Source organism: Xenopus laevis, chromosome 6S (assembly GCF_017654675.1).
Source record: "Xenopus laevis strain J_2021 chromosome 6S, Xenopus_laevis_v10.1, whole genome shotgun sequence".
Lineage (NCBI taxonomy): Eukaryota > Metazoa > Chordata > Amphibia > Anura > Pipidae > Xenopus > Xenopus laevis.
In genome coordinates this window covers 20,060,657-20,082,965 of record NC_054382.1, presented here as the reverse complement: position 1 = coordinate 20,082,965, position 22,309 = coordinate 20,060,657, and the positions used below count along the sequence as shown (strand labels likewise).

The following is a 22,309-nucleotide window of genomic DNA, read 5'->3' as shown; positions in this document are numbered from 1 at the left end:
AAAGCAGGTGGTAACTACAGGGCCAACATGGACCATGACTTAACAAGTGTGCCATGACTTGAGAGTAGAATTAAGAAACTTTTGAGGACTTATGTTCAGGGCGAGAAGAAGATGGCACACATACATTTTCTCCTCTCTAGTTAAGAAACCATCTCTGTGGCCATTTCTTTTAATAGTCTCTCATAATGTTTAAAAGAAAATTTCAGCATTTTCAAGATTTTGTGGAGAAAGGTGGGGGTCACATGTATCCCCTTCAGTGGGACAACTAAGGAAAGGAACAAAAAAAGATTTGTGATATGGAAAGGATTCAAAAGACTTTTTCTATATGACATAATAAGTTTATACTCTAAGGGGGTTATTTATCAAAATCTGAATTTTTCTTATATTTTATTTACAATCTTGGCATATCTGAGATGGTGCATTTTTTTTCAGATTCTGACTTTTTGCATCTCAAAAAAAGTTATTTTTCCACAAAAAAATCGTATTTTATAGTAAAAAAATAAAAAAATAAAAAATAACTGAGTTTTTAGCTTTTGGACTTAAAAAAAAAGTTTAATATGCTAAAAATATGCGATATTTTTTAATTTTAGTCTAGACACTGTATGGTCGATAGCAAAGATTATGCTAATGGTATGCCAGCTTTGTGCAGAAGTGTATAGATGAATTAGAACTTCTTTTACAAACATGGAGGTATACTGGCTTGCACATAATAGCAAATATATTTTAAAGTCTGTCTTTTCACTAGAATATTTCTCCCATGTGGCATTTCAGTAATGTATTTGGAAAATGACAGAGATTAACACATCCGGTGTGCTGTTTTCCTAAATAAGCTGTTGTGGCTTTACATCATTACTTAAGACCTGAGCTCTCCCACACTTGGGACTTAAATCAAAGTGTACATATTAAGCGAAGAAAGTGGGCAATAAATAAATCTCACTTAAAATATAATTTTACATTTTTGACATTTTTACATTTTTTTTTACATTTTGATATTTTGACATTTTATGTCAAATATCAAAAATAAAATATCACAAATGCATCAGAACGTGTTTTTTATATATATATATATATATATATATATATATATATATATATATATATATATATATATAAATAAAATGTATCCATTCACAAGGTGCACAATATCTGCTTGCTTAAAAACAATCTACAGCATGCATTCAGTCTTTTTTCTACAACCACGAGTGCCCTTTTATACAACTATTATGGGAAGTACAGTAATGAGGGTGAATGAACTCTTACGTTGCCATGGTACCCCAGAGAAATGACCATCATCAGTGGAAATGTGTTATAAAGGACCTACTTTCCCCTCAATGTTCTGACATGTTGGAACAGTGGTACACTAAGGGGGTTATTTATCAAAATCCAAAAATAGAGTATTTTCTAAAAGCTACTCCAACCAAATCCGCACAGGTATTTCCCCTTACTTATCAATACATTTTTCTGAAAGTGTCCTGTGCAGGAAAATTGTTTTAATAAATCATGAAAAAATAGAATCGGACGGATTTTTCAGATTTTCTGCCCAAAAACTGCGATATCTTTGGATGATTGCACAAAATCCAGGGCAGATCAAGATGTCTTCAGGACTTCACTCATTGTCTTCTACATGAACTCGGCAGGTCTGAGTTGGAGTACTTTTTTATTCGGACTTTTAACACCCTCGTGGTTTAATAAATTCCGAAAAAGTCAAGGTTGTTTTTCCACAAAAAAAATCAGATTTAATAGTAAAATAACCCCCTTCGTGAAAGCACAGCTAAAGCAGCTCTCTGATAACTACTAACTTGAGCCAAACTGGAAACATCTACTACTGAAGGAAGTAAAACAAAGCACAAGTCAGTGTAGTCAGGTAAAAGTTTGTTACTTATAGCATATAGTCTTTCTTTAGGCAGGTATCAGGTCAGTTAAAAGTGTGAGACTGATTTACTTGTTGGGTTTTGTTCATAAGAACCTCTTTGTTAGGTGACTAGATAGATTCTGGGCTTCTTTTTCACAGCTCCATCAGCAAAATGACAAACGCTTCTACATGCCCAAGTGCTTAGAATCCCCAACCTCTTGGATGTTGCTTTCAGAGGCTGCAAAGCAGGTGCTTATTTTTGAATTCCTGGCTTGTGGCAATTTTGTTTGCATAAAAACCAGAAGTACTGCCAAACAGAGCCTCCTGTAGGCTGCCAGACCACATAGGACTATCAAAACCCCATTTACAGCACTTCGTTTTCACCATCCAGGAACATTTTTCATGCTGGTGTTGCTCCCCAACTCTTTCATCTGAATATTACTTACGGGTAAATGGGGGGACCTCTGGCATAGAGTATAAAGCTGTATTTTCCCTTTATGTCTAACCAGACACTGACAAGTTGCCTTGATGGGCCCAAAATGTGCTGACGCTGAGGACAGAATATGGAATAATGGAACCCATATTGCAAAATATAAGGAATCAACAGTCACTAAGGACTTTGTATAACAGTATGAGGCAAAGGGCCATAGAACTCAAAGATAATTTGTTATATTCTCATATTTTGCAACAGGGAATACATTTTTATTTTTTTTTCCCCCCTACAAGTTTCAGTACATTGTGTGACACAAATGACACCCTTAAATGGGTGGTTTACCTTTAATTTAACTTTGATTATTTTCTAGAATGGGTGATTCCAAGCAACTTTTCAATTGGTGGTTCGGGAGGGGTCGGGAAGGTTGTCGGAGGGGGTCGGCATCCAATTTTGGGTGCGATGGCTTCCAATTCATCGCGCCGGCATCATTTTCTATGTAACATCACAGAGTTCAGTAACTTCTTTCCAACATTCCTGAAAAATTCATTTTCATTAAAAGTTGCAGGAGTTCCTTCTCTTCCCATTTATCCAAAATATTGGGCAGCTGGTCTTCCTTAGAAATTGTATCCATGGTCCTAAGCGTGACTGAATTTAACCTGCCTAATTGACTCTGGGAAAATGCTTTTAGGTAGTTAGCTAGTTTAAATAAACTCTGTATCCTTTATTTGCTCAAGCGGTTGTTTCATCTTGAAAGTGGCTTGAATGATGGTTTGAACAAAGAGTAAATCATTAAATCCATTTTTTTAAAAAAAAAAAGAAATAGTTTCGTTTTAATTTTCTTATTTGCTAAGTATTAACCATTTCTAGTTCAGTTAAGTTTAGCAAGGGTATTTGTAAATAAAAAGGGCACAGTGGGTTATTAAAAGCTCTCTAGTCATAGCTCAGTACAAGACTTTCCATATGCTAGTAGTTACAGTATTTGTATCTACATGGGCTTTGCTCTTGAGTGTTAGGTCATGTCCCAGGATATACGGGTTTGGCACAAAAAATTCTGGGCAAACAGTGGTTGAATTAATACATGATCAGATAAGACTAGTAGTCACCTCATTCATATTCAGGTATATTTTAATCTTAGATGTTAGGGACTTGAGGTGAATTGCCTTGTTTTGACGTGAATTTAAAAATGTTTTTTTTAAAAGAAGTATTTTTCTCTTTATTTAGTAGTAAGCATGCTCCATTCTATAATAAAAATGAGAGGCACATCTAACTGTTAACGGAGTTTGACAGCATTGGTCTGTGCTGTTCAACTACACTGAACTGCTTAAAGGAAAACTATACCCCCCAAACAATGTAGGTCTCTATTAAAAGATACTGAGTAAAACAGCTCATGTGTAAAACCCTGCTTCATGTAAATGAACCATTATCATATTAATATACTTTTTTAGTAGTATGTGCCATTGGGTAATCATAAATAGAAAATTGCCATTTAAAAAAATAAGGGCCGCCCCCTGAGATCGTAAGATTCACTGTGCACACATACAAACCACATGTAAGGTCACATGTAAGGTCACATGAGCCAATTAACAGACAGAGTTCTGTCTTTTGCTTCCTCACTTCTTCCTGTTACAGTTAGTGTTGTAGTATTTCTGGTCAGGTGATCTCTGAGGCAGCACAGATAGAGTCACGAAATGGTGGTTCAAGGCAAGAGATGTAAAAGGGCAATATTTATGTAAATATATATTCCAGTTTGGTAAGATTCTTTAATATGTCATTCAATTTGATATAAACTATCTGTTGCTTAAGTATTCATTTTGGGGGTATAGTTTTCCTTTAAATTACTTCATACAACACTTTAAGGAAGCAGTGCTTTACATTGACTCCTTCTTTATATTTTGTTTGCATTCATACTAATGATTTTATTTATTTATTTAATTTGCTGCTTGACTCATTTTCTAATTGGATTTTCATTATATCCGTCTATCTATCTATCTATCTATCTATCTAATCCAGGGGCGTCCAAACTTTTTGCAATGAGGGCCAGATTTGGTGAGGTGAAAATGTGTGGGGGCCGACCATTCAGCCTGACATCCAGTGTTAGAATGGCCCACCGGGATACCAGGAAAAGTCCCGGGGGGCCCAGGTGTCTGTGGGCCCTCATGTTGTTCGACATTTGGCTTATTTCATGGCATTCCTTATTTATATGAGAACAAAGAGGCTAAATAGATGGAATAATAGATTATAGTATGTAAAGAAAAGAGACAAGGAGAATAGAGGTTGAGTGAGAAGAGGAAGAATAATAGTAAAAGTGTGCCCCTGGTCTAAGATTACTTGGTGGGCCCCTGGTGTCCCAGTCCGACACTGCTGACATCCATTCCGAGGTAGCTAGCTTGCGATCAGGATCATTCACTCCTGAAGACGGACACATACACAGTGTTTAGGAAGTGAAGTCTGTTTGGATTTATTCTCTGCATCTGCAGCCCTAAAGAAGTATGCGAGAGCGGAGCGTCAATACGTGCCAGTACGTGTTTATTGCTAACACCTTCAGCACACAGGCAGCAGTATAGACCAAGTGGCAGATCATTTCACTAATGTGCCTAAATATTACTGCTACGGCTACATGATTCCTCATTGCACTGTGCAGGAGGGTCGCATTATTATTCATTTCTTGACGGAGGCTGAAGGCCGGTGTAAATTTGAAAATGGGCCGCAATTGGCCCCCGGGCCTGACTTTGGACATGCCTGATCTAATCTATCTATCTATCTATCTAGTTCAATCAAATGGTAGGAGTTGAAATACATTTTTCAGAGACTATGACACCCTGTATAAATTCAAACAGGTCCATGCCTGTGTTTTATTTGCAGCAAGATCCCCCACATGAGATTGTACATGTACAAAAAAAGTTTATTCTTTGGAATCTAGAACAAATTATTTCACTGGCAGTCCAAATATCTATGGAACCTGTCCTGTGGAAGTCTCTCAACAAAAAAACCCTAAAATACCACCTCCTCCAGATCAATTGGAAATGCTGCATGTAAAACAATGCGATGATACCTGGTAGTAGTACAGAAAGGCAGAAGAAGGTACACGCAATTATCCAGGATAGCCCCATGTAAAGTGCTTTAGGGGCAATTCTAATTGATCAGTGCAGTTAGTATTTTTGGGCCCATGGGAGAGGAGATTTCCATGGGCAATAAAGCACCATTTCCTATCTTTGCCAATTTAAGCATGAAAAATATTTCACTCTGTCTGCTTCACAAGCTCTATTTCCTGCACAGACCACTCACTCCCAGCCCCACACCTTTATCACAAATCATGACTAAGTTCCAACACCGGTACAGTCTTTTCAGCCTGAGTAACCCATGTTATTTTCCACAGCTATGTCTAATTGAGCATTGTGGGAGAGAGATAATTTCCCTCTGATTTTTCTGATTGCTGTGCTACAGGTCCCAAAACCACGCTTGAATAAAGGAAAATAATACAGATATGGGATCTGTTATCGAGAATACCCAGGGCATGGGGTTTTCTGGATAAGGGGTCTTATTGTATTTTGGATCACCATACCTTAAGTCTACTCAAAAATCATTCAAATATTAAACCCAATAGAATTGTTTTGCCTCCAATAAGGCTTCATTATATCTTGGTTAGAATCAATGACACGCTACTGTTTTATTATTATAGAGAATATTCTTCTTACAATAATCTCTCATTATTTCCCAAAACAGTTCAATTGCACGTACAAAAAGTTATTACTGGCGTACTCTGGGTTTAGTATCAAAAATATATTCTTATGTTTATTAGGTCAACGTTTCAGTATCACACATGGACATCTTCCTCAGGACATCCTAGAGGAAGACATCCTTGTGTGATGTTGAAATGTTGACCTAATAAACATAAATTATTTTTGATACAGGTATGGGACCATAATACACGAGACCTGGGGGACAGTCCCGATTTTTAGACAGCTCAGCCTGCAGTTCTGGATTTTTATTTAAAAGCCCTGAGTTTCTCTTTGATCTCCTGCACTGACAACAGAAAAAGATACAAAGTTTCTGAAACTTAATGAAAATAAGAGTTTTTTTTGATAACTTTTTAAGATAAGCAAATAAACAATAATAACTATTTATGATAAGCATGTCTCTTGGGAGAACTGAGACTAGCAGATTTAAGGGCAATTTCACCTTAATTAGCAAAACTGTTATAACTTCTAAAACATTGCCCTAAAACTCACAGAAATGTGTTCAAACCTTCCAAATTTTGTAAAATAGACATAATAATCAGGATGTGAGGACATAAAATGGGCGTGGCCAAACACATTTCTGTCGCGATACACACAGTAGATCTTTTTGTCCCGCTTTCCAGTATTGAGTAGATATTAGAGTGTATCAGTAAAAATGTTTTATAGGAAATTTTCAGTTATTTGATAAAAGTGGAGTCCATGGCAATAGCCCCTAATTCTGAGCTTTTGGATACTGAGTTTCTGGTTAACAGATCCCATTCCTGTACTTTATTCCAATAACATATCGGTTACCAAAAATAGCAATTACATGTTCCAATGCTATAGCAATATATAATTGAAGGTTTGATGTCTTTCCAGGTCACTTTATCTAGTCTAATATGTTAGCAGTTATTTTTATAACCATTCCTTAATTTTCTATCCATGATATTATTGCCTAACACATTTATTAAAAAGTATAGGGGTCATTATGCCGTGAGGTTATCCATCAAAAGCTGGTCGTATTACTTTATTTTTTGTCATCCAGAAATTAACTTTTTTCCTGAAATTCTGTTACATTCCTAAAAATGACTTGTTCACAGGAGTAGCCCATTTACAGTGTTTAAAAAAAAAATCAACATGAATAACATTTCCCCTACTTTACTGATTGATTCTTTAACAGGTTTCATTAATATTGTTTTGCAATAAATCCACGCTTACCAGTGTGAGGTGCGTTGAACGGTAAGACAATTTCATGAGCTTAGATCGATTCCTTGTTGGCATGTGTTTGTGATAGTGCTGGCAGCCAACCACTCGACAGTGGCAGCATGCCATGCGTTTCACACGGAGTTTTAATCTTTTAATAAAAATATAAAGAGCATGACTAAATACTAATTTGCCTCCCTGCTGTCTTGCAAGTCGTCTACCACTTTGATTTAGTTAGCTCAGTGGAGAAGCTTTATCCAAATCGAGAAGCACTTGCTCTCGACTGTGAGGCTCAGTGCGAAATGTACAGTAAAATACATTTCATTTATAGCACGAAATAGGGGGCAACTTAAAATATCACCATTTAGCTTCTCAATATGTGTTTTTCAGAATGCAAGTCATGAACCACAGAGCACTTGGGGGGAAAAATGATGGGCATACAGTATATTATAGTCCGTGGAGCCGTTAATGGCCCTAAAAGCTTGTACTTTTAAGACTCCTATATTCTTTTTACTCGAGATGTTTCTAACACCATGTCAGTGAATTAAGACTTCAGAACTAGAAAACATTAGAATATTTTTCATGTTCTCCAGATATCTAAAACATTCTAAATGTATATTATTATACCTAAAAAAAAGTACATGAAATTGAATACACATTTAGAGACACATTTGTCAAAGGTCGAATTTCGAATTCATGTGAGCTTTTTTTTAAACTCCTTCAAATTCGAATATACTTGAAATTCGATTGGGAGGTTATTTCATAAATATTTCATAAAATATCTCGCACATATTTTATCGAAAACTCGAATCGAATTTAAAAAAATTCGACTAAACTAGATTCGAGTTTTTTCCCTGAAAAAAAACTCGAATGTCGGGAAGGCTAGTGAAATGTCCAAATTGGTCTCTGGACCTCTCCCATTGACTTATACATAACTCGAAAGGTTTTAGATGACAAATAGTCAAATTCAAGGTTTTTAAAGGGTCAGAGTATGATAAGTCTCGACCAATTTGAATCAAATTCGACTAAACTTGATTCAAGTTTTTTCTCTCTTAAAAAAAAACTTGAATGTCAGTAAGGCTGGTAAATTGTTCAAAATGGTCCCTGGACCTCTCCCATTGACTTATACATAACTTGGCAGGTTTTAGATGACAAAAAGTCGAATTCCAGGTTTTTAAAGGGTCAGAATATGATAAATCTCAAAATTGAAATTAAAGCTCGGATCGAGTTTGGATAATTCACAATTTGAATTTGAGAGTTTTGACCATAACATTTTTTTGAGAATTCGAATTTACAATTGGACCCTTATTAAATCTGCCCCTTAATTAATTTTTTTCCTATCACATAAAAAAATTGTTAGCTTGAGACCACAGGTGTCTTGCTGGCTTCTAGTGCCGTATGATTGTAGAGTGCCCAGATTCTATAAGATTGAGTGGATTGCTTTAATAGCAACCTCTTTATACAATCTTTTTTCAGGCTTTTCTTCCATTCTAAGGGCTGTGAAAAAAAAAAAATCTTAAATAAACATATCTGTCCGTATACAAACACACTCTCACACACTCACTCTGAGATGAGGAATGAATTAGATCCATGATTCAGTCTGATTCAGTCTGATGCACTTTTTGTATCTAAAACCATAATGCTGTATGAAAACTGAACTGAGTTTCAATTTGCCAGAGCTTCTTATGAATTAACGATTTGGATTTGGTAGCTAAATCCTGAACCAAAGGTAAAATCAAAAAGTTAGTAATGTAAATTGAGTTGAGCCCATATTTTGCAAAAAGTGTTTTCTTTTGTATATAGAATTATGATTAACTTTTTCTAAATATGCAAATGAGAGTTTGAATCAAGCATTTTGGTTCAGGATTTAGCGAAGTCCTACCAAATCTAAACCCTTAAAATTATTAGAAGCTCAGGACATTTGAACACAATTAAGTTTTGTTTACAACTGTTGACATTTTTTTATTGATTTAAATTTAAATATGAAAATTGGTGTTCAGATTTGGTTGCGAATTTAAATTTTTTTTAAGAATTGGTAATACATTTGGTAATTTGGCAAAATTATGAATTTGATACATGCTTAACATTACACTGCCCCTGTGTGATTAAAAAAACCATAAAAAACATTTAAATTATCTAAGGACTGAGGTATTCCATGATTTAAATTAATAATAATATCAATAATTCCCCCCACAAAAGCTTATTTGGATTGGAGAAGTGTGCCATGAGGCACTAAAAGATAGTTTTGTTATAAACTTTATGGGCTTGGACTTAATACACCCGCAAAATTCTAGGTAAAAGTTTTTTCATTATTAAAAGCATAACGTATAAGATAATGTTACAAAGCTACTGAATAGAAGCCATTATGGCCGTTCCCATAGTGGGACTGCATTGATTTTGTATGAATGTCTGCCTGTGCAGCTCCATTTCAAATATTGCTTGGGATTTTAAAATATTAATGGTATGCTTTCATTTTAAACCCTTTGCGTTGAAAGAATCCATAATCCTTGAAGGGAACTTCACCTTTAAATTAACCTTTGTATGTTGACAATAGATATCATCTAAGTCAGTTTTCTCTGGGGGAGTTTTTTTAAGTGGCTTTAAATGATTTTCATCCTGATCTGCATCTTCCAACATCAGATTGTCATCATCTGCTTTGCAGGTGTTTGGTTAAGGTGAACTTCTAAAATTGTGCAAGGCTCTAGAATGTTGAAAAGGTTAAAGTGTTCCATCTATGCACCTATGATTGTAGGTCCATGGCGACACATGATCGAGTTTTACTTCTTTGTTTTCACTGTATTCAGCTTTTCAAATGGGGGCAGCTTAACTGATGTATTGTGCAGATGGCAATCCATTATTTCTTGCCTGTCTTCTTGTGACTTTATTCGCGTGGAACCTTGGGAGAATACAAACTGCCTCTATTATTGGAGGCATTCCCAAAGGTAATGTGAAAGATCATGTAGCTTGTGGTTATCTAAAAGGGGTTGGTGATGTAAGGAAGGGAAAATAAGCTCCTGGGCTTGTGCTTCAAAATGCATTTGCTCTGATTACCATTGAGAAGAAATGCTTTGCCTTCAAATCTGCACAAATGGATTATGAACATGTGGAATTAAGGGGGTTATTTATCAAAGTTCGAATTTATGTGAATTTTCTTTTATTTACTTTTATTCACAACTTGAATGGGTGTAGTTATTCTTTGTATATCTCTCTTAGGGGCAAATTCACTAACCTCCTAAAATTCGCCAGCGACGGATTTGCTCACATCGCCACACTTCGCCAGGTGAAAATTCGCCAGGACAAAGCTAATTCACTAGTTGCGTCCAGGGCGCCGAACTATGGCAAAGTTTCGATAACGTTAATTCGGCAAGCAAAGCTAAGTTGCGCTAGCGTTGGCTAATTTGCATACGGCGGGAAGTTAAATTTCAATGGACGTATATGTTGCTGCAAATACATTACATTACAGAGGCCCACTGAACCTTAATAAAATAAAATAAAGTTGTTATAATACCCTACACATGAGCCCAGTGTATAGTTTATGTGCCATATGTAAGGAAATGTAGGGGGGAAGCTGGGTACCCTAAAAAAAAGTACGCTCTTTTGCAGCCTGTCACCCTGAAAAAATTAAATGAGCGTTTTTTGGGAAAATTTCAACTAAATTTGGAAGAAGTCCTATCTACTCTATTGCACTTAGCCTGGTCTGAGGTGGCGAAGGCAAGTCTGGCGCAAGAGGTAACGTTCAGTAAAATCCGCATCTTAGTGAATTTGCGTAGTTAAGTCCATTTGCCAGTGTGAAAATTCGCCTGCCGTTAGAGTGCGAAGTAGCGCTAGAGTCTATCTCCTTCGCTAGTGAATTTACGACAATGCCCGTTCGTAAATTGGCGAAGTACCCAATCATGCTGGCAAATTTTCGCCAGCGTTAGTCACTTTGCCCTTTAGTAAATTTGCCCCTTAGTGTAGCCAGGTTAGGCAACTTGATCTACCCAGTTTAGCAGCTGATTAGAGATTTAGAGAGAGTTAGAGATCTTATGTGCGTGGCTTTTTAGTAAATATAGTCTTTTTTTTGGCAGAGGAGGTCCAAAGTTCACTCATTGTCGCAATTGAATTTATCAGTAGAATCATTTTGCTTCTAGTGACTGAATGGCTGCTTTGTAGAGTAGTTTGTATTATTTCTACCCGTATTGTGTAGCATTTCAGGTTGGGTGGGAAAAGGGAATTTGGCAGTTGTGCAGCCATTTCAATAGCACAACTGTGCATCACATGACTGATGTTTATTGTTAGTGTCAGTAGTACCCTCAGATGTCTCCTGAGATTCCAGAAGCCAGTAAAAGGTTAGCTAGCTGGAGAATACCTCTGATATTCAATAAGACTTGTTTTTGTCATGGTTTCAATTGCCTGTCTCGCAAAGGTAGGGGGTCATAATTTTTGTTTTCTTTTTCTGACGAGCATAGAATTAACTTGTTCAGGATTTACTGTATCTTAATGCAGCCGAGGAATCATTTTGTTCACAGAAGGAAAGAAGTGGGGTTTGGTAGTGAATATTCACCTTCACTCTTCTTTCTGTGATCCATGGGGATATTCGAATGTATTTTTTATTAATCCTCATTGAAAGATATCTAATGCTGACAGACGTCATATTAACTCACATGTGGGTGTACTTAAATATGGGAGTCTAATCACCAAATCACATATATAATACCTAAAACATATAGGGGCAGATTTATCAAAGGTCGAAGTGAAGGTTCGAAGTTAAAAACTTCGAATTTCGAAGTAATTTTTGGGTACTTCGACCATCGAATAGACCAACTTCGAAATTTGAAGGTCAAATTTTTTTGAAGTAGTGTCTCTTTAAAACTTCGACTTCGACCATTCGCCACCTAAAAGCTGCCGAAGTGCTGTTTTAGACTATGGGGGACCTCCTAGAACCCTTATGGAGGCAATTGGGGGAGTTTGGGAGATAGAAAGTCAAAGTAAAAAAAACTTTGAATCGAAGTAGCGCTACTTCGAATCGTACGATTCAAAGTAGGCCCACTTCCACCTCAAAAAACTTTGACCACCATTCGATAATGTCTTTTTGAATTCGAAGTTCAAGTTTTTTTAACTTCGACCTTCGATAAATATGCCCCATATTGTTGTGTTTGGCCATGGTTTGGTTCTGTACAGTCCTATGCCATGTTATAAATAAGAACATGAAGTTCTGGTGAACCTCCCCTCTTATAACACTTGTTTCAATTTAGTCCAATAATAATAGGAGACTTAAAAGGGTATACTGTTATGTGGCTTACACGTGTAGGTAGAAAAGTTATTTTTTACTATTTTTGCATCAAAATAACTGCTTTTTGAAGAGAGGAAGCTTCATACACTGATGTAAGATTCCCTATAAGTAGGAGGTAGCAGGAGCTATAACCCCTTCAAACTGAGTTTGTAGCTTATTGGCCAGAGTATGATTCCTGATGGCCTTTCTGACCATATCTACCAGGTTACAGAACCTCTTCAGACAAGGAGCACACCATTTCTCTCTCATCAGACCTGCAAAGACCTTCATTATGAACCAATCTTTGGCCAAGGTATGGGATATGTTATCCAGAGAGCTCCAAAATATGGGACAGTCATCTCCCATAGACTCCCATTTTAATCAAATAATTCAAATGTTTATAATGTATTTCCTTTTTCACTCTAGCCAAATGCTGATATAATACACAGCAGTTTAGAGTCATGGCAGGCATGGGGCCATTACAATAATTTGGAGGGTAACATGCTGCCGGTGGGCCTCCAGTTGGACATATTTGTACCATAGGTATGGGATCCATTGTCTGGAAACCCGTTTTTCCAGAAAGCTCTGAATTACGGAGAGGCTGTCTCCCATAGACTCCATTATAATCAAATAATCCAACTATTTAGAAATGATTTCCTTTTTCTCTGTAATAATAAAACAGTACCTTGTACTTGATCCCAACTAAGCTATAATTAATAGGGATGCACAGAATCCAGAATTTGGTTCGGATTTGGCCTTTTTCAGCAGGATTCAGCCAAATCCTTCTACCCAGTTGAAGGCCGAATTCGGATTCAGCCGAATCTTTCGCGAAAGATTCGGGGGATCAGATGAATCGAAAATAGTGTATTCGGTGCATCCCTAATTAACTAATTCTTATTGAAAGCAAAACCAGCCTATTGGGTTTATTTAATGTGTACATGATTTTCTAATAGACTTAAGATATGAAGATCCAAATTACAGAAAGATCCCTTATCTGGAAAACCCCAGGTCCCTAGTATTCTGGATAACAGGTCCCATACCTGTACTAGGATGCTTCATAGCCGTATTCAGCCTGCCTAACTCTGCAGCTCTACAGGTGCTCCAGTTGTGGGTGGGGGACCCAAATCAAATAAACATGCACTTTTAGATACTTGTGATTATATTTTATAGAATACTGCTTTAGATCAGTGTTTTTCACACTTTGCTTATAAATCTAATATGGCCCTCGTGGATTACTTGCTTCTGGCTTGTAATTGCCTGTCAAATGTGCCTAAACACTGCATTCCATTGCTTGTTTCTTCTTTTATGTGTAGTGAAGATAAACATTGATATCACAGTTATGTTACAGAGAGCATATATTCTGCAAGTTTAAATGGACATTAGGGCTCTTCGTTTTTATCAGTTTAACGCTCCATGACGTACGCTGAAATGGTCATTTGCAGAGACCAATCCAGTTCCAGCAAAGTGATCATTAGCCACCTGCTATTTTTTTGTACTGCTGCATAATAAACAAAAAAATCACCAAGGCCACTGTGTAATTATTACTTTTTCGGTTATTGTCCAGATATTGAAAACGGAATTTGTTGTAACTATGAGTCACTGAAAGCAAGCAAATGTTAATTTCTCTTCTTCACTCTAGAAGCATAAAGAGAAAGAAAAGCACAGGCAGAAATCCAGAAAGCAAATGGAGCCACTGCCATCGTTAGTCACCTCTCTGAGTGTGACTTCTGAAAAGGTGAGTTTTCCCTGTGTGCTTTTATTAAAGAAACCTGCCTTGTAAGAAATGCTGAAATAGATCAAGTTGTTCCTTGGGCAATGCAGTAATGCCATCTTTCATAATGTATGTGTTGGGGATCCCCAACCTTTTGAACCCGTGAGCAACATTCAGTAGTAAAAGGAGTTTGGGAGCAACACAAGCATGAAAAATTTTCTTGGGGTGCCCAACAAGGGCTGTGATTGGCCATTTGGTAGCCCCTATGTGGATTGTCAACCTACTAGAGGCTCTGTTTGGCAGTACACATGGTACAAACTTGCCTCCAAGCCTGGAATTCAAAAATAAGCACTTGGTGTGAGGCCACTGGGAGCAACATCCAAGGGGTTGGAGAGCAACATGTTGCTCATGAGCTACTGGTTGGGGATCACTGCTTTAATGTATGTGTTGGGGGTCCTTCAGAACTGTTTACGTACCAGTTGCAGTGGGATGGAGTATCTGTGTCTTACTAATCCCTGGACCACTATTAAAGGGGTTGTTCGCCTTCCAAGCACTTTTCAGTTTAGTTGTGTTCAGATTCTGATTTGGTTACAATTTGCTCCATGAGTTGGTACATTTCTCAGCAGCATCTGTGCAATGTTATTGTATCAGGCATAACAGCTCTCTAATAAAAGATAAAGCAATGTATCAATGGATAAAGATAAGCAATGTATCAATTTAGAACAGTTTATGGAATCTGTGACCAGTTAAAGGGGTTATTCACCCTTGAGTCAACTTTAATTATGATGTAGAGTGTAATATTATTATAGTATTATTACTTTTCATTTTTTATTATTTGTGTTTTTTTTGTGAATTAGCAGCTCTCCAATTTGCAGTTTCAGTAATCTGGTTGCTAGGGTACGAATTACCCTAGCGACCATGCATTGATTTGAATAGGAATAGGAGAGTGGCCTGAATAGACAGGCGAGTAATAAAAAGTAGATGTGTTCAGTGACCCCAATTTCAAAGCTGGAAAGTGTCAGAAGGAGAAGGCAAATTATTCAAAAACTATAAAAAAATAAACAACACCAATTGAAAAGTTGCTTTGAATTAGCCATTCTATAGCATACTAAAAGTTTACTAGAAAGAGATGGTGTGTGTGTAGATTGTCCCCCCCCCCCCAAACATACTATGGAATCCTGGCACATGCATGACAAAAAAAATTCCATCTGCCCTGACTCCCTAGTTAGCACTTTGTCGAGCCTGGGTGCATTCACACCCCCACTTGCTGGGTAGTTATTGTCTGCACTTTACATCAGATAATAAAATCTGCCTTGAGATACAGATCCCAGCATCACATGGGGCAGTCCAGTCCTGTGCATACTGTTTGCCTTATCTAAATTGATCCACCCATTGCCCACCCATTATGAATGCAGTTTGCTACAAGAGTTGTATTTGAGGTGTAGCTGTAGGACTCTGAACTCCAAAAATGAAAGCTGTGTACAAAGGTTAAAAAACATTGTAAATTGCACCCGTATTTTGCACACTGCCCTCTGAACAAATGACCCCTATAGTTTACTTAGAGAGAAATACAAAAATGTCTTTAATGTAGGCAGACAAATTCAGTTCACCCAGAACATTTTCCATAGAAACCCCATGGCCACAAAGAGGTTTACCCAGACCGTGACATACTTGCTGTCTCGGAACAGAACAAGGAGATCGCAGCCAGACGTGCATAACCTGAAGCACATACTTGTTGCCCAGTTGTCAAAGTATAATTCTTTTTGGACAAGTGCTGGTGTTTTTTCTGTAGCTAGGAGGCTAACTGTATTGTTGAGACTGTTGTGTGGTCTTGTGTCAAATATGTTAAGTGGCTTGTGAAAAGGAGTTATATATTATTTAGATGCAGGCATTGCACCTGTGTTTGAAAAGCCCATATATTTGGGAACATCTGCAAATACAAAAGGGCCTTGAAAAAACACACAAGTGAGATGTTGTGCTGCACTTGACAAATGTTTGTTGAATTAAGAGTAACACTGTAACAACATGCACAAGTTAAAAGGTTCCTGTACGAGTGCACCAACACCAACCGATCACTGAAAGTTTCTGACGAAAACTGTTGTAAACATTCTAGAAATGGAATGTGAGCTTCTATGGGTGGTGCTTTGAAAATAATAGATGAAATGTGGAATTTAAATGGGACGCGTCACCAAAAAAATATTCAAAATCCTATTTTATCACAGTGTCAAGCAAAATTTACTTTAATTACACTATATAATTTATATGACTCTTGTTTCCTTTGGTCTGGGAATTCATAATTATAGCAAGCAGGCAGCAGCCATTTTGTGGACACTGTTATTAAGACAAGCCTTGTATCATCTCAGAATCTTGTTTGTGCACCAGAATGGGGGACCTGATGTCCCTCCCCATGCCCCGGCTACACAATTAAATGGTGAAGAGAACGGGGGAATGTGGGGAGAGCAGTGACATCTAGGAAGTGCTGAATGGAAAGTGAAAGTAATTGTCTGCCCTGCCTCTATGCCTATTATATATATAATTGGATTTCATGTTAATTTGAAAAGGACTTTTATTATACAGCTTTTTGTGTCTGGGTGACAGGTCCACTTTAAAAGTACAATTGAGTTACATTAATAACTTTTTATACATATGTTATTTAGAATTGTTGCAAGGCTAATTTTCAGGAACCTTGAGCATTGTGATTTGTAAATGACTTGGAAGGTAAACTAATTATACAGAAAGGGGATCTTGGTACAATTTTTACTGTATCCTTTAATCGCATTCGATCAAACTCGATTTGAGTTTTTTCTCTGAAAAAAAACTCGATTGTCAGGAAGGCTGCAAACATCTCCAAATTGATCCCTGCACCACTCCCATTGACTGAAACAGTAAATCAGCAGGTTTTAGGTGGCGAATAGTCGAATTTGAATTCTTAAAGGGTGTGATAAATCTCGAAAATCTAATCAGAAAAAACAAACTTTGGATAACTCTCTAGTCGAATTTGACAGTTTTGACCATAAATAAAAATGTGAACATTTTGTTTAAAAAAAAAAAAAATCTGCCCTTTAATGTATCGGGTCCTTTCTATTACATGGATAACAAGTGAAGCAGTGGTGTTATTGTACATGTGATCTACAATTAAAGGGGTTTGATCTTGTGCCATATTTATGTTTGTGGTATAAAGTAAATTTGTCATACTTGAGATTTTTGGTCAAGCATGAAAGGAGAATTGTCTGAAGGTTTCTTCTTTTCACACAGTGCAGCACATTTTCCTGCCAAATAAATGGCCATACCCAAGCAATTCTGTCTTGTGAAGAAGTGTGCAAGATTTGCTTTGGCTGCATTGTTTCAAGGGAAAGAACAGAACCAGTGCAGATTGGGACAGAAAAATGCAGCTTTTAGTTTCAATGAATATCTTTTAAACTACTGAAATAGTTATGGGATGGGAATAGTTGCTTACAATTACATTTGTAAATAAATATATATATATATATATATATATATATATATATATATATATATATATTTTGGTTTACATCCCTTTTCATTCTTGCCAGATAACTGCATTTTTTCTCTTTCATATATTTATATATATTTATATATATTTATATTATTATATAATATTATTAAAATATATATATACATAGGCCTATACATGCAGCAGCAACAACAACAGCAACCCTGTGACAAGCTCAGTGAAGCGAATAGAAGACACTGCCGCCCGGTTTACCAATGCAAATTTTCAAGAGGTTTCTGCACATCCTATTACCGTAAAGGAAGCACTGGAAGCCCGGAGTTCTGAGATGAAAGTAAAGAAAGCTGCAAGTCACAGCACCATACAACGGGGCCGAAAATCTAGCAGTGGAAGAAATTGTGCTGTCTCTTCAACAGCAACAAGTCCCTTCCAGCAAGGTAAAGCAATTGTGCTAAGAATTTTTTAAAAATCTTCTGTGCGGAGCTGTCATATAGCTTTCGCTCTCTGATCAAAGCATAATCCAAACATGATGATTCCCATCTATTGTCATGGGGAGTAGTTTGCAATTATGCTCCATGTTTACAGGGGTGCTTCGCCAATGAGGCGAGTTGAGGCTGTCGCCTCAGGCGGCAGTGCCCCACTAGGTACCAGGGGCAGCAAAAATGCTGCTCCTGGTACTTTTAAGAGCGAATTTCTGGGGGAGGGGGGGGGCAGCAGCAACTACTTCTGCCTCAGGTAGCAGAGGGGCCAGGATCGCCCCTGCATGTTTAATTGTGGAGTCGTATCAACATTACTCTAAGGCATACTGCCTTTGTCCCTCCATTTCACATTATTTTTATATGTGCCCTTGTTCTAGGTAAAATCCTAGAAAAGGTGCATTAACCTTACATGTTGGACTTTAAAGGGATTCTGTCATGATTTTTATGTTGTAGTTTTTATTTCTACATTACACTGTTTACACTGCAAATAATTCCCTCTACAATATAAAATTGTATTCCTGAACCAGCAAATGTATTTTTTTTTTTTATTTGTAATATCTGTGTGTAGGCAGCCATCTCAGGTCATTTTGCCTGGTCATGTGCTTTCAGAAAGAGCCAGCACTTTAGAATGAAACTGCTTTCTGTTTCTCCTACTCAATGTAACTGATTGTGTCTCAGTGGGACCTGGATTTTACTATTGAATGCTGTTCTTAGCTCTACCAGGCAGCTGTTATCTTGTGTTAGGGAGCTGTTATCTGGTTACCTTCCCATTGTTCTTTTGTTTGGCTGCTGGAGGGAAAGGGAAGGGGTGATATCACTCCAACTTGCAGTACAGCAGTAAAGAGTGATTGAAGAGCACAATTTACATGACTGGAGGCAGCTGGGAAACTGACAATATGTCTAGCCCCATGTCAGATTTCAAAATTAAATATAAAAAAAATCTGTTTGCTCTTTTGAGAAACTGATTTCAGTGCAGAAGTCTGCTAGAGCAGCACTATTAACTGATGCATTTAGAAGGAAAAAAAACGTTTTCCCATGACCATATTCCTTTAATGAGGCCCTGTTGTTGGGGACTGAATGATTGGATCAAACCACTACCCTAGTGGTCCAGTCAGGTAAAGATAAACTTGTTTGCCAACCTCTCCAAACAAGTTATACCCAATCCAAATATTTATGCTCCAGTGCTATACTAATACCAGTCCCTGCTTTTCCTGATCCTAATGATCTGGCTAATGATGGACATGTAATCCGTTTTACTCTGAGAACCTATGTATCATTCCACACAGTATAGTCAGTACTTTGATTTTTGTCCTTTTAAAAAGAAAAAAACAATAATTTACTTGGACTCAAACCCATCTGTTCTGCAACATCCAGTTTCACAGGCATAATACAGGCTGTGCTTTACATTTAATTTCCTGCAGTCGATTGATAGCTCTGTGGTAAGAAAAGATGTTGACTTCTAATGAGCTTTTAACACCAGCTGTAAAAACAAAAGGGTAAAAAGAAAGACAGATGGTGACAGTCAAACTGGCTAATGGAAACCCCTTCAGCTGTTAATTAAGTGACAAAATAGTGGTAGTCCTAGATCCACCCATGTAAGTTCTGCCACGGAGATGAATTTATTTCATATGTGCTACTGATTTGCGCATAGCATGCGCAGAATGCCAAATGCCGACACCTCAATTACCGCAGTGTTGTCGTTTAGAAAACATTTCTTTTAAATTTCTTGCCTACTGGAATTTGTAGAATTCGATTTTAAGCTGCTACAAGTCTGAGCCTTGAGGCTGGTCCAATATTCACAGTACTTTTATACTGTTAGCTTGCGGGAACTATCACGAAAATTAAAATTTAATACAGGTATAGGATCCCTTATCCGGAAACCCGATATCCAGAAAGCTCCGAATTACGGAATGGCTGTCTCCCATAGATTCCATTTTATCCAAATAATCCAAATTTTTAAAAAAGATTTCCTTTTTCTCTGTAATAATAAAACAGTAGCTTCTACTTGATTCCAATAAAGATAATAATTAATCCTTATTGGAAGCAAAACCAGCCTATTGGGTTTATTTAATGTTTAAATGAATTTCTAGTAGATTTAAGGCATGAAGACCCAAATTACGGAAAGGTCCATTATCCGGAAAACCCCAGGTCCCAAGTATTCTGGATAACAGGTCCGATACCTGTATAAGCTTCAGCATATTGAAATAAGAAACTTGTAAGTACAATTAATTAAATATTCTGTACGGTTTCTGAAATAATCAAGTTAATCTTCACTATTACTCTCTCAGTATCTGTTTCTCTAAATTCTGTCTCCATTCAGGAATTGGGTGCCAGATAATCATTGACAGTTAGATCAAATATATCTTATGGGGGGGCTCCTTTTGCCTAGAAGATGTATTAGAGCTCACTCTATTAAAAACACCAGACATCTCGTCTATCTCTAAAAGCAGAATTTGTGCAAAAGGCAGTTATTTTGTTAGATTGTGTCTGTACTGGAATCAGTTATTTGAGTGAGCTCTAATACATCTGCTAGGAAAGGGAACCCCCCCTATAAGATATATTGGATCATTCATCTGACACCCAACTGCTGCATGAAGACAAAATGAAGAGAAACAGATGCTGAGAGATGAAAAGTGAACATAAACTTGATTATTTCAGAAATGATGCAGAATATTTAGTTGATTATATTTAGAAAGTTTCTTACTTCAGTACGAAGCTTGTGTTACATTTTCATGTTCGCAATAGTTCCCCTTTAAAATCTTCCCATTTCCAGGAGGAATGAAGAATAATTGTTGTGTGTGTGTGTGTGAGAGAGTGGAAGGGGAATAACAAATTCATCCCTGATTCTTTTTCCAGCCCATTTTTCAGGGACACCAAGCAGTGTTAAATCATCCTCCGGAAGTTCAGTCCAGTCACCGCAGGAATTTCTTAGCTACGCAGAATTTGGAGTTCGAAATGAAAGCTATCATCACACTCAGCAACCAGCGTCCACCAAAGATGCACCTAAAGGAGAACCTGGATTGCAGGAAGGGACAATAAACAGTTTTAGCTCATTAATTGGTCTTCCTACAAATCCCTGTCTGTCTTTCCAAACAAAAAACTATGAAAGTGTTTCTGGGGATTATGTGACTAGCAGCCTCACTGTAGCAGGATACAAGCGCTTGCAGTCCTCTCTTCTAGATGAGGAGACCGTGAAAGAGAAGAAGCGTAAGGGAAGTAAGCTGAGCAAGCACGGCCCTGGTAGACCAAAAGGGAGCAAAAACCAAGAAACTCTGTCCCATTTATCTGCATCTTCAGCTTCTCCAACATCATCTGTGGCATCTGCAGCTGGGAGCATAGCAAGCTCTGGTATTCAGAGGTCTCCTACATTGCTCAGGAATGGAAGCTTACAGAGTTTGAGCGTTGGGTCATCTCCAGGCGGTTCAGGTAAGGAACTGTAATACCACTACCATGGTGTCAATCAGTCCTCATAATTTAAAGGGACACGGTCATGGAAAAAACCTGTTTTTTTCAAAACGCTCTAGTTAATAGTGCTGCTCCAGCAGAATTCTTCACTGAAATCTGTTTGTCAAAAGAGCAAACAGATGTTTTTTATATGTAATTTTGTAATCTGACATAAGGCTAGACATATTGTCAGTTTCCCAGCTGCCCCCAGTCATAAACTTCAGTCACTCTTTACTGCTGTACTGCAAGTTGGAGTGATATCACCCCCTCCAAGAGCATAACAACAGAGCAATGGGAAGGTAAATTAATATGGCTAAAAATGCCATATTTTATAAACTAAACTTATTGCACTAGCCTAAATTTTCAGCTTGTCAATAGCACCAATGATCCAGGACTTCAAACTTGTCACAGGGGGTCACCATCTAGAAAGTGTTTGTGACATGCACGTGCTCAGTGGGCTCTGAGCAGCTGTTGAGAATCTAAGCTTAGGGGTTGTGGCAAATTTCCAAGCAGAACACGAGGAAACTTTGGGCGCTGGCATTGGCGCTGACGTTTTGTCATTATAGCGGGCGGCAGGCAGTTTGGGGAGATTGTTGCCCTGCAGAAGAAGCAATTAGTCTCCAGGCGACAAAATCTCCCCGAATCAGCCGGTGTGCTTGAACCCTTAAAAAGACATTTGCAAAATACATTTTGTAATGAATCTATATTTTCTTTGGCAAAATCTAATTTATGGGGTAAAATTCCCTTT

At 37.4% G+C, this 22,309-nt stretch overlaps 1 protein-coding gene across 14 annotated transcripts in view; it reads left to right on the top strand.

The window, feature by feature from the left end:
* Nucleotides 1–22,309, top strand: part of LOC108719864 (protein AF-10) — a 160,494-nt gene that overhangs the window by 83,544 nt on the left and 54,641 nt on the right. For 8 of the 14 annotated variants that reach the window (XR_005962166.1, XM_018269102.2, XM_018269104.2 and 5 more), the window contains 3 exons: nt 14,095–14,190; nt 17,811–18,075; nt 20,974–21,543. Coding sequence is in view for 13 of the 14 variants with exons in the window: in XM_018269102.2 (XP_018124591.1) it covers nt 14,095–14,190; nt 17,811–18,075; nt 20,974–21,543 (931 nt within the window). In the remaining variant the exon portion in view is untranslated. Of the gene's footprint in view, nt 1–12,680; nt 12,769–14,094; nt 14,191–17,810; nt 18,076–20,973; nt 21,544–22,309 lie in introns of all 14 variants that reach the window. The other 6 variants (XM_041567421.1, XM_041567420.1, XM_018269113.2 and 3 more) reach the window with 4 other exon arrangements.